General features: G+C 41.4%; 1 protein-coding gene and 1 long non-coding RNA gene across 3 annotated transcripts in view; one reads left to right on the forward strand and one right to left on the reverse strand.

Annotated features, from left to right (window-relative positions):
- LOC122771586 lies at positions 1–11,207 on the reverse strand. Its single transcript, XR_006360624.1, has 3 exons — positions 10,931–11,207; positions 1,706–1,842; positions 1–432 (listed from the first exon to the last, which is right to left on the reverse strand). It is a non-coding gene; the product is annotated as an uncharacterized LOC122771586 (long non-coding RNA).
- dkk2 (dickkopf WNT signaling pathway inhibitor 2) overlaps positions 9,972–13,055 on the forward strand; it is a 12,346-nt gene continuing 9,262 nt past the window's right edge. For both annotated transcript variants that reach the window (XM_044029239.1, XM_044029240.1), the window contains exon 1: positions 9,972–10,207. In XM_044029239.1, coding sequence (XP_043885174.1) covers positions 10,004–10,207 — 204 coding nt within the window. In that variant the 5' untranslated portion in view covers positions 9,972–10,003. The remainder of the gene's footprint in view (positions 10,208–13,055) is intronic.

Below are 13,055 nucleotides of genomic sequence, written 5' to 3' on the forward strand. Positions count from 1 at the left end.
AAACCCCACAAAACATTACACTGGACCTTTAAGACTATTTCTGCCCGAAGAGCTATGACCATGAGCAGTTCCAATCAGAATTATCTTTTAACTATGTTTCGTGTCACGTGTGTCAACCATCGTCTCTGATTTATGGGGAAAACAAGATTTTATTTACATAGCGATGTAGCATGTCAGCTACAAAGCAGGATGTTGCGGCCAGAGTAAATCTGTGCTAAACTATTTTCTTCTTGAAATTGCTGGGTTGTTGGTGTCGACTGAGTGCTGGCACAGTTTGTTCATCTGCGACCAAGAATCCTTGTCGTCCAGTGATGATTGATCCCTTTACGACGCATCCACGGTCCAAGAGTTTAGCCTCCAGGAGCGACAATACCGTAACACTTTTCCAAACCAAAAAATATTCCAGCGCTGGCCAACACGTGTGAGTGACAGCTGAGTAAAACGAGAAGTCACAGACATTAGTGGTATTGTGGTGACTGGTGGTATTGATTTGAAGTGTCTGGTATTTTTCTCTCTGACACCTCTTTTTAAATTAAATTTGGTCTCTTTATACCAACCACACTCCAGGAAATGACACAACCCTCGCAAGAGCTGCTTCATAAAGCACTGTACTGGTTTTAACCAATATAATAAGATCTATCTATCTATCTATCTATCTATCTATCTATCTATCTATTTGGCTTCATTTGAAATATTGACTTTTTTTGTCACTCTTTCTGACGTAACAGCAACAACGACAACAACAAAACACATTCCAACGTTCTTTTCAAAGCAACAGCCTTAAACAAACTACTTCCCCTTATTGACAGTAATTTAGCAGATGTTCTGAATTCTCTTTTGGTCAAGTAGCTGTTATTGCAGGAGAGAATTCATCTGAAGGACATACAGAGGGAGGGTGTAATTGTTTCATTGCTGAGTTAAATTAAAGCTGGTGTCAGTAACGATTGGCTAACTTTTGGTAAACTTCCTGTCAGCTGCTTCCATTAATACCCCCCCGCCCCCTGTCCTTTACTGACAAGCATAAGGCAGATAGGGATGTCCTTTTGTGGAGTTATGGCTCCTGAAACAAATCTCTCATTAATCTCCAGAGATCCATGGCACTCAACAAACACTCTGGGCCAGTGATAGCTGTTAGAATATAGAAGCTATTTAACACGTATTTTAACGAACGTCTTTAAATAAAAGCCTATAAAGTGCAGAGCAGAGATTAAATGATTAAAGGGAATCACAGCGTAGTCTGCGTTTTAAATGTGTAAATAAACCTACGTGACTGCACAGCAACATCATAGGTTTGGGGACAATGGAGCATTGTGTGGCAGACATTCAATCCACTACACAGTCACACTGATAGCGAGTGATCACAGAAAAATGATGTCACCCCATCTGCTCGCAGGAACAACAAAGAAGAACCTTTTAGGATGGGCAGATCTGAAGTCCCTTTAAAGCCAGAGGGAACTCACCATTTGAAGAGTCACAAATAACAGAGACATTGATTACATTGCATTGTCAGTATTTCTCAGGAAATGAGAACTGTGGTCAGGGTTCAAAGGCATTTTGAGCTGATTACAATGTCAAATCTGCTCAAAAATGGTTGTATTCTCACAGATGTCTTTACTAAAAATTGAAATATTTCAGGATTTTTTCATTTTCAGCATTTAGCTGTCAACAATTTTAATTTATAAAACTTAAAGCTGATATAACCTACATTTTTTGATGATGCTTGTATGCTCCAGGTTAACCCAGCCATCCAATGTACTTATGGTGCCAGTCCCAAGTCCGGATAAATGGGAAGAGTTGCATCAGGAAGGTATAACATCTTTGCCAAATCAAATATGTGGATCACTGGAAACAATAAGAAGCAGAAGAAGTTTAAGTTCTAGGTTACTTTCATTGGTGTCACTGAAACCCATTGTATACTGTCTTCCTGACACCAAAGGGCATAACTTTTTATGTTGATAAAAGAATGAATGAATACATATAATACAAGCTCAGGAAAAGGGAACTGTAAATGATTGTAAATTGTGATATTTTAGCATTGAGGAACTGTTTTAATCTAAATGCAGTGGTGAAGTGCAAGAACTGTAAATTCTGCATCATCTTTTTTTTCGGTTATTTAACCTTTATTTATACAGGTTCTCCCCTTGAGACACGGGGGGGACGGATAACACGACAATATAGGAAATGTGCAAAGTGTCAAGTGAATAAACACAAAGATGCCCTCTCCAGTGACTCTAAAAGAATTTTAAAATCTGCTTAAGGGAAACAAGCTTAGACAGCTTGAGACTCTGCTGAAGCGTGTCTAATTGTATGAGTATGAGTGTGCATATAGCGTTTCCATCTCTACAGCACAATGTATAGCACTTCTGTTCAAATGTGTTAACTTGGCCACAGTCCATCAAAACCTAAAAACACTGGACACACTCACACAGGTCTGTGTGGTACCGACCAAAAATCCTACGCGACCATAATCACTGCAGACTTTTTAAAGTAGTGCTTTAGGGTGAAACTGCTGAGTGGATGCGTGAGACAGACATAGCATGTGTACACCACCAGCCTCACATCAGTGTGGCTGAGGCTGGTTTCAATTAAATCACTATTACTGTCACAACTAATCAACACTCGTCATGGTGATCTTAGTAATTAAGCTTACACTTATCTGTGCCGTCCATTCACTGTCGGGCTGTAAGTATGGTATTAAAATCCCACACATGGTATTATCTAATTTTCTGGTTTACCATATTGATTCAGTGGAATACTTGGAAAATCCCAGTTTATCATGGGAACGTGGTATTTATAGCTTATATTGGTCAGGCACATCATAAATCTCATTTGGATAGTGAACCACAAGCTTGCACATTCTGGCACTGATGCTTGCTGCTCTGCTGAATATGTACCTGGTCCCTGTTATTCATGGTTTATGCTCATCGAAAACACAGGCTGAAATGTTCTTTTTTTTTTTAAGTGTCGACCTCAGAACCAACAGCTAAATGTAAGTCTCCGTGTAATGCTGCTTTGAACTCAGGGTCAAAGAATGAACCGGGTGCCAAATTCTATGCGATATCTGAACTCCAATATTCTGTGGTATGTGTCCTTGCATTTGATCATGAGACCACGGAATTCCCAAACCGCCTTTTCTCTCCTGCACCAATTGTCTGCACTGTCTGAAACTTCAGGCAGCCACATCTAAAAAAAACTGCAGCAGCAGTGACAGTGCATGTGTGTGTGTCACCCAGCACCAAAGGCAAAGGAGGCATCATTTGATTTAAAGGCAGGAATGGTCCTCGGGGTCCTTGATTACCAGAGCCCCGCTGTCTTTCATGTGGTCAGCATTCTGCCAGAGAAGGGTCACTGTTATCGATTTAAGTAAGTGAGTCAGTTAAAGACAGAAACAGGCTGCATTCATGCTCCCAACTAAACAAGCAACTCTTCAGAAATGGCCTCATCCATCTTCCTGAGAAACAAGAGGGTACAAACAATTATCTGCTGAGCAACATGTCCTCAGAGCTGGTGCCTGCTACTCACGGCAGCCTCAAGTTCATCTTCTGGGAATGTGCAGTTGAAAGAAGTTATGAAACGGCGCTGGACTTTTGATTAAAGTTAGTAATGATGTATATCAGAGCCACAGGATGTGTACAGTATGTAAAGTGGGCAAGACGGGAACAATGGATTATTTCAGAGGAAGCAGCTCAGCTTCAGCTCCACTGATCCAAAAACGACTATAGCCACAGAAGTGAATATCTAAAATTGCTCAGCTCTTTTCTGTTGGTTCAAGTGTAACAAATGACATTTGTTCATTCGTGAATGTACAGGCACACGTGGCAGAGATTATCTAATCAGAAATTACACTCGACTAATGACAAAATAATTACCTCGCTAACTACCACTAAGCACACAGGGATTACAGCTATATGTTATGTGTGTAATGTACTATTAATTCAAGTTATTCATTAGGGTGTTAATGAATAATAATTCCATGGAGGGTTCGAGGAAAAGGTTGCTTTACCGGTGTCAACTGCCTATGCTGCAAAGCAATCTAAAAAACCAGAACGTTGGAAAATAAATGTGATCAAATCCCATTTCAGAGATGTAGAGGCTGCCTTTGGTTCAACTCTCTCATATGAACCAAATACTTGAATCTGTGCTCTGATCAGAGAGCTGGATACGATTTTTCAGTGAACGAGTGGATGGTTGACTGGCGACCTGTCCAGGGCATACTCCACCTTTTGCCCTATGTGAGCCGGGATTGGCACCAGTACCTCCCACGACCCTCATGTGGAGGATTAAGTGGTAGAAGATGAGTGAGAGTGAGTGTATCTCAACAATACTCAGATATTGAGACATGGCTGGTTGTTGTAATTCTATCCCACATTAAACAATTTTCAGTACCAGACCAGACTGCTAAATCCTCATACTCATACGAGGTGAACTTTTGTCAACACTATCAACACTTTGGCAAACTTTTGGACATGGAAACCCTAACACACACACATTGACCTATTACACCATGTTTTATTTATTTTTGCATGTCAGCAATTTGAAAGTAAATAAGTCTGATAATGATGAGAGCAGGCAACAATAATGGGCTGTAAAAACATTATATACATTTGATATGTATGTATATAATATAATATAATATAATATAATATAATATAATATAATATAATGTATGGTGTGTGTGTGTGAGAGAGAGAGAGAGGGAGGGAGAAATAGAGAACAAGTGTAATGACACTTTTCCACTATATAGATATAGTACCTGGTACTTTAGTTGCTCCAGCCCTAGATAAATTATCTACATTTAATTGTCTACACTGGCCTATCTGACTTCAACTTCCTCTATGCTTTCATCCGGTAACATTTAACACATCTCCACTGCAGACCCTTGTTTATCTTCTCCTTTGGTCTAGACGTTATGGGAGGGATAGTGAGGCTTTTTAGAACTGGTAACGTTCAGCATAACGAGTAACTCTGCTGGAATCCTCAGTGTCAAAATGCAACAAACTATGTTATTGGTTGTGTGGCATTGGGCAGTGCAATAGTCCTAAACCCCCAATTTGAAACATAAGGAGATTTTGCAGCCCACAAAATGTAAAAATGTAAATAGTGAATAAAGTATTTCAAATTAACATGTTTCCTTAATCTCTGATGACATTTCATGACGTTCAGCCTCATACAGCCTCTTTAAGGAGTAAAAGTATCTCTTTGTTAAGAGTGTTTGTAATGGATCAGTCTTTATGGCTTCACAATATCAAAGACAAGCTTTTGGGAATGAGTTACACTCAAATGACTAGTTTTGGTATTTGTCACAACACCCACCCCTTATTATAAACATATGTATAACAATCGTTTTTTAAGGTATTTGGAAAGAGATGAAGAGTCTTAAAAACAAACGACCCAGAGCTCTTAAAAAAAACCAATAGAGAAAAACAAAAACAAAAAAAGATTGGATGTAGCTTCTGTCATTCTCTAATATCATGGTAATAAAAAGGAGAATTGTCTTCGCAATTTACAATCAAAGCAACTCCCACTAAATATGTTTTCCTATTGACGTCCAAGTACTTAATTTTCTGGAACTCGACCCGTTTCCTCTTGGCCAGTCGCTCTAATAGTTAGCCACCTGCTGTATGACCTGCGTCATCAGGCCACTTGCTCACATCTGCAGCACACTGCGGCACTGATCCGCTAAAGAAGTGAGACGCCGTCTCTTGGATCATTTGTTTCATCTAGTGTGGGTGTAGCCCATATGCATGTTCTGTGTGAGTCATGTCAGAGTCAGTGAGACAGCCTTTCATTGAGCTCCACCACACCAACCAAACAGTGATTTGCAGACATGTTGCTGGGTCTAAACTGTGGGGAACCCCGTACTCTGCACAGAACATAAACACCCACAAATCTGAGCAACCCTGAATCAAAAGCAGACTTCGGGTGGCCTGACTGATGTGCTGCACTGATGTGTAGCTGCGGGTGGTCAACCAGGAGAGTGAGATGAGTTCTGGACTATGTAATCCATTAATAAAAGCCACTCTCACAGTCAAACCGCCTAAAGACGCCGTGACTTCAATAGAGGGATCAAGCCACGATCGCTTTAATCCTAATCCAAGAGTTGTATTAGCAAATTAATGAAGCATGTAGGATGTTATGGCTAGAGACTACTGCTTCATGAACATCACATACATTTGTTTATCCCTTAAACCAGGTTTTGAAGTCGGCAAGAAGATATCAGTGTGAAGAAAATTAACAAACTTCTTAGACGTAAAGTATGAAAGTTATTCACTGTAACATCGGTGGACATCGGGAATGGTCAGACGGGATCTCATTGACCTCTATTCACCTCTTCGGCTGCTCCTATTGAGCTTGCGGTCTATGGAGGTCAAGTATTGGTCAATCTGTTTCTGTGTGTCACTTTCCAGTTATGAGTCACTTGCAAGTGATGCTCTCGTTATCCATTTGACATCTGCCTTGATGTGACTTTCATCGTCCCTTCACAAACAAACTGCACATCACTCTGACTGGTCTTCGTCACACTTTTCTCTCCGTCTTACTTCCCCTCCACCTCTTTTCCACATTACTTTCCCCTTAACTCAACTGGTCAAGGCAGATGGCCGCCTACCCTGAGTCTGTTTAATGTGAGATGTTTCTTCCCATTAAAAGGGAGTTTTTTCAGCTCCACTGTCCCAAAGTGCTTGCTTACAGTATGTATTATGGGACTTTCTCTAAATAATATTCCATATCCTCAGAGGTAATGTACTCTACAGTATGTTGTAATAAGGCACTCTAAAAATGACACGAAACAGTGCTTGTTCTGTTGTCATGTAAACCGATATTTGGATTTTCTCCGATATTATTTTACAGATGGTTTGGATTTTTCAGCGTCTCAGACTCGACAACAGTTGTGTCGTCACAGTATTAATGCTACTTAATAGTGGTCAAAATGTGATTACAGAGTGGAGGCCGGGATCATGATTGCATGTCAGAACGCAGGATAATCCCATAGCGAACTCTTTCCTACGTCGCGTGCCAAGAAAACAATCACAGCTCTTGGCCCAGGTGCTTTACTCTGCGTTGCTGTGAATCCAAGCTGTGAAGAAATCGCTTCCTGTACCCCCCCCCTCCCTTTCCCTCCCCCTCTTTCCCCACAGAAAAAAACTCAAATTTGTGACATCCTCAAAGCTCTTAGTTAAACTACTGTGTTGAAAATTGTCACAAAGCACCACGGGTGTGCTCTCGATGTCATCCTTACAAACTTCTGTATAGAGTTACCACATGCAGAAACTTCATGTAAGGCACCAGAGGCTCTGCTGTTCAAAAAAACTCTGTCCCCTTCCCCCCGTCAGGATACTTTATCATCTGTTATTCAGACCTGTCTCATCTCATCTGCTGTGGTTCCTCTGGACATCTACACATTTATCAGCACCAGAGCTTTGACATGCTGGCTTTTGCCCTCCGGAGTTTCATCAGTATGTCATTTTAAGTGTCTCTGCTTTTCTGCCTGTATGCATTAAACTGATGAATGTGTTTGAGATGCTGCGTCCAGCACCATTCCTCTTTTCTCTGGATCTCTGGTGCACTATATGAGCCACTTTCACCAGCTGCTTAATCAGCAGCATTGAAGACAGACAAAGCCCAGCTGGGTGTCATCTGGCATGAAACCTATTCATCAATGTTTCTGCTGCGAGCCATGAAAGGATGAGTTTGGGAAGAAGGAGAGAAAATCGAATGATAAAAGACAAAAGAAGGAGGTAGAGGACAAAATGGGGAAATAGGGAAGGAAATGACTGGTTTAAAAGTCGCATATGAAAGAATTAAGGTGAAATGGTGCAAGGGTGGAGATTTGATATTGGAAAAAATGGCGAGGTGGCAAGGTTGTGCTTTCTTCGTCCAGATGTTGGGTGCGTCAACAATCCCCTGTAAGTCAAAGGATGTTCACGCCTTCTTTTAAACTTCTGTTATGACATAATCAATACATTTTTGATGAACAAGGTATCGCTAAGGAAGCTTTACTGATAAACACTTTTCATGTGTTTGTACAGAGCTGCAGTAAATGTGTGATGTGTTATCAATCGTTATGGCTTACATAATATGAGACATGTACTTGTTCTGTCAGGCTTCCTTCTGAGACTGTGCAACCAAAATAAATCAATACACCACTATTATTGTCATGAGAATAATGACCAGACACGTGTTCTTAGGCCTCTACATGAAAGAAACGGACATATGAACATATACAAGTAACAGGTTATTATCAGGGAAATTCAAGAGAATTAACGATCGGTAAATTATTACAAATCCATATTTAAGGAAGAATCAGAGGAAGATAATAATAATAATAAGATGAAGATGAAGAAGAAGACCAGATCAGGCGAATTTAAAAATGAAAATGAATAAAACTAAAACAATATAGTTCACTGGCTGACTTATTCCACACACTTGACTCCACACTCCCTCTCTCTGTCTTTATGTATTTATTCATTTGATTGTTTTTGCCAACACGTTAAGTAGTAATGCTGACAACTAAAAATGTTAATGTTAGGAATGTGTATCTGCTGAAAGCAACTGTCTGCATGCCAGTCTTTCAGGCTAAATCACTGAGCACTCGGGTGACAGAGGTAGTATCACCTCTAAGCATATACAGTTACATCAAACAAGTCCAATACTTCCTCCCACTCCCCATTTCAGTTGGTTGTCTATTGTCTCAAACAAAAGAACTTGACACTTTGAATTGGAGCCTATGATGGATCGCTTTTGAGGTCAGAAGCCTTTACCGGTATATTGGTTTCATCCCAGCCCAGCCGAGCTTCCAGCTTTGAATAGATTGTTCTAACGTGTGTGAAAACTAAAGCACTATTAGGTGCAGAGGCATTGTGGGAAAGACGGTTTTAGTGAATGGCTTTTTGCACTGAGAGACTTTATGTAATGTTTACAGTCCCTTACTGTAAATATACAACGATTACATCATCTCACAGTGTATACATGCATGGTGACCAACAATATTTACTCACATGTGCAGTTGAAAAACTGATAAAATCACCAGAATGAATGAGGCAGGACTGTTATCCCTGCACTGAACACTTTATTCTTCCACAAATCATGGGCTTTTCTTGGCTGAAAATGAAAGACTTCATTGTACCTCCACAGGTATTATCAGCTAACCAACATGAATATAGCTTTAACAATCAAACAAAGGAGCTTCTATAATAGTATATCACTAACTTTATCATATTGCCATCATGAGGGACGCCTCCAGGGAACACAGTGGTTATCAGATATTGTTTTATTTAAATATATATAAAAAACATTCTGAAATGCTGCTTAAATGGACATTGAATTATGTAATTTATGGATTTTACATGTATTTGCGCACAAACTGGTGACTGCGTGGAAAATGTTTAACTTTAAATACAAACACCTCTTTAACTCTCTCTTAGTGGACCCGCATATTTCCTATATGCGTCCCAGCTCCACGCTGTTAAAAAAAAGGGTCAAACGCCCAGTTAAAATACACAGTGTATAATTTTATAGCTTTTTCCCAACGGGGCTCCTGGTGCCGGTGTCGAGACGACAATGCGCAAGCAGCAGTGCCGCACACAGATCAGTTTCATTCTTTGTCAGTTGTGAATAGGGGCGGAGGAAGCAAACTCATTACAATCCTATAAAAAGAAAGTATCCGAGATCATAAAACACCCGGCTGCAGGACTAAGTGCTCACTCATAGACAGAGACAGAGTGGAAACCTCTTGTCAGGTTTCTTTCTGACCCTCAGAGCATCAGCATTTAAACAGCTTCTCTTATTCATTTATCTGCAGATAACTCTATCAATGGCAGTCATTCTTTTGAATATTTGATTCCCAGCATCAGACACTTGGCCTCATCATTATTACACTCGGACAAGCGCGTCACATGGAAGCTGCCAGGGCGCACGCTTCTCAGTGACAAACAAAAGTTCACCTTTTTTTTCCAAGCGATTCGATCTTTTTTTTTTTTTTGGTGCAACAGTATTTTATTCGAGGATGCCCGACTCTACATGGAATAGATGCTGTGTTGTGATGTTTCTCGTCGCTGCGCTAAGGACGGGGGCATCTCAGGTATCAGAGGCGCGCCCAAAAGCGAACTCCATCAAGCCAGCTCTGTTGGGAGAGACACCTACACCAGCCACAAACCGCTCCGCCGCCGTCTCCAGTGCCATCACCAAGAAACACAACATCCTCGCACAGGTAATTTGAATGATCTACTTGTCGAGAAATGGAGAATTTACGCACTGCCAAAAAATTGGATGAAGGTGGAGTAAAAGTAGTCATTTAAATACATGATTACAGGATATCTACTTTAATATTATAATAATCATAATAATACACACTACAAGTGCAGATAAAGAGTTTTCCTAAGATCATGACAGATTATGAGTGTGCCACGAAATCACATAAGCGTGCGTAATTGTCTCAGAAACTGCGCCCGTGTAGTTTCTTGAGGTGACCAATTAAAAAACTCTCCCGCGTGAATAGTTATTGGAAATTGCAGGGATCGGACCCCTCATAAATCCTAATTGCTTCTCAGACCTGACGCCACCGTCAGTGCCGCGCACTTCCACAGTAAATCACTCATGGCTACAGAAATGTGAGAAAAAGTTAACACTTGGGGTAATTTTCTGTCTGGGTCCTCGTGTCATTAAAGTGGCCCAGGCGCTTGCTGGGATTATGAGATTCTTACTGTGGGGGCCTCTGAGGGATACTCTTACCAGCCAGCCACTTAATATCCACTCACACAATTATCAACTCCTGCTGTTCCAACAAAGTGCCAAATTACTGTCAAGTGTGGGATTAAGAAAATAAATAAATCAAAGATTTAATTCTTGCAAAAACAAAAAGATCACAGGTGTGGGATTGATGGAAGTTTGAAAAGTGTGTGTGAAAGAGAATCACCATTAACTGGACACTTACCGACCATGTAGGAGTGTGATGATGGGATGGTGCCTCACAAGTGTTTGTCTGAGCAGCAGATGGCACTGCCACATCTCCATCACATGCCCCACAGCAGACAGTCAAACGGCGGATTATTCCCGTCCTTACACCTTTTCATTTCCCCCTCGCAGATTTAACACTGTTTTGTCGGGGGTTTGGCCGCGTCAGCCCTCTGTGACATCAGCTGTAGTACTGATAGTGTTGGATATCTGTTAAGTGTGTTGTGCTGAGAGCAGCGCTCTGACATCCAGCTCAGGCAGAGGAAAATGATGGAAAAGCCACTCTCTCTTCTCTGTGGAGTGCAGAGATTCAACCTCAATCAACATTGCCAGACCTCAATTTGAACGCCTGCTTACATCTTTGCCATCGCAATAATCTGAAGTGGTTTGGAAGCATGGACTGAGGAAAAACAGTATGTGTGTGCAGAGACCACCATACTATTATTAGAGTAAAATGTCGCGGTCTGTCCAAATGAAGATGGTTACTACCATTTATGGCAGGACGAGGGTTTGCACTGTATATGCATATATGTGCGAGGAGGTTTTTAAGAAACCTACTGTGCGGCTGGACACTGGCAGCCAAACTACACTGACCCTCTGCTTCTCCTCACACACGCGCTGTTTATGAGCAGAACAAATCAAAGATAACTCGTCGTTCTCGCTTCACAAGCTTGTAAATGTGCGGTGCGGATTTTGTCAAAGCGCAATTTCAAGGAGATCGATGAAGCATAATAAACCCAGTGTCAGTGCCTTGAACGTAAAACGACATAGCATTGATTATTCATCCTCTAAAGCGGCACCGCAAACTACTTTTATTCGCGCTGCATTTTGTGAAAAGATTAAGTGCCGATCGAGACTTACTAAGTGTTAAGTTTGGAAAATGGGCAAGCATCAACTCAAAATGTCTCCGAATCTCTCCACATCTGCATTATGGGAAACTTCAGTGCCAATATCTTACAAGTAGATTTATGGACAAGTTGTCATGCTGTTGATTTTGTTGTAGTTGGTGTGGAATAGCTGGCAGATTATCATACCTCTGGAGAGTTTACAGTGGTTTTCAGATCTATGTGATTTTAAGCCTGCCAGATCTGTAAGTGAGAATCTCAATAATTCTCCACTTGTCATTTTTCTTTTTCTCTTTAAAAACCCTCCATCCACTTTTCAACTCACTGTCAGAGATTGCAACATTGCTTACAGGGTGTGAGGGAGCTGTACAGGGAGAATGAAGAATTCATTTGAACTAAATCTTCCAATAAACTGCCTTCAGGGGCTTTCATTCAAATTGAGCAAATTATCAAGAGAGAGGAACTCTTGCCACCATGCGGAGACGAACCGCTGCAGCAGAAATCAAGGCTGCAATTTGGCGGTTTTATCCATCATATTAGAAATGCTGGTCAAAACCTTCAGTCATGGGAAGCATTTGACAGCTTAATACGCGTTTATTCCCTGTAGCTGCTGACAGTGTCTTGGCGATAAGGGTTCACTCAATCACTAAGAAACCAGGGTCAAGATTTGGCTTCACCTTGGCGGTTAGTCGGTGCAAAACTGCTGGGAATTTACTGAAGTCAAACCGACAAAACCAAAACCTCTGAGACCTCGACAGCCGCCGCTCTTGGGTGGCACTGTTGTGTCTTGGAGAGGAACCAGAAAAAAACAGGATCGCACGGGCAGGCCGTGCTGACCACTGTAACCTCTGCACCCACAGGGGAACCAACAGTGCGGCTGCGTTCATGCACTTACACGTCTGTAAAACATCAGCAGCCGTATCAGTCAGCTTTTAACAAGTTGCTTTCTTTAATTCCACACAGACACCACTTTAACAAGCAATCTCTGAGGGCGCTGACTATAAAACAGCCACGTCCTTTCTCCCTGTCTCAGCCCTGCCTGCCTCATCTCTAACCTAAAATAACTGTTTAGTGATCCTAATGAGCTGAGAAAGAGAGAGAAAAGGCAACAGGAGGTGTGACTGCTTGTTAGCGCTTGCCCCAGTTTGTGCCTCGGTCTCCTGGTCACGCGGCCTTTCTAGTCTGTGGGTCCCTTGGGCACCATGAAGGCCCCGCACTGGAGCCATTAGGAGCCTCGTAGTTTGACCTCTTTTACTGTAA

The sequence above is a fragment of the Solea senegalensis genome, linkage group LG6, assembly GCF_019176455.1.
Source record: "Solea senegalensis isolate Sse05_10M linkage group LG6, IFAPA_SoseM_1, whole genome shotgun sequence".
NCBI classification, from domain to species: domain Eukaryota; kingdom Metazoa; phylum Chordata; class Actinopteri; order Pleuronectiformes; family Soleidae; genus Solea; species Solea senegalensis.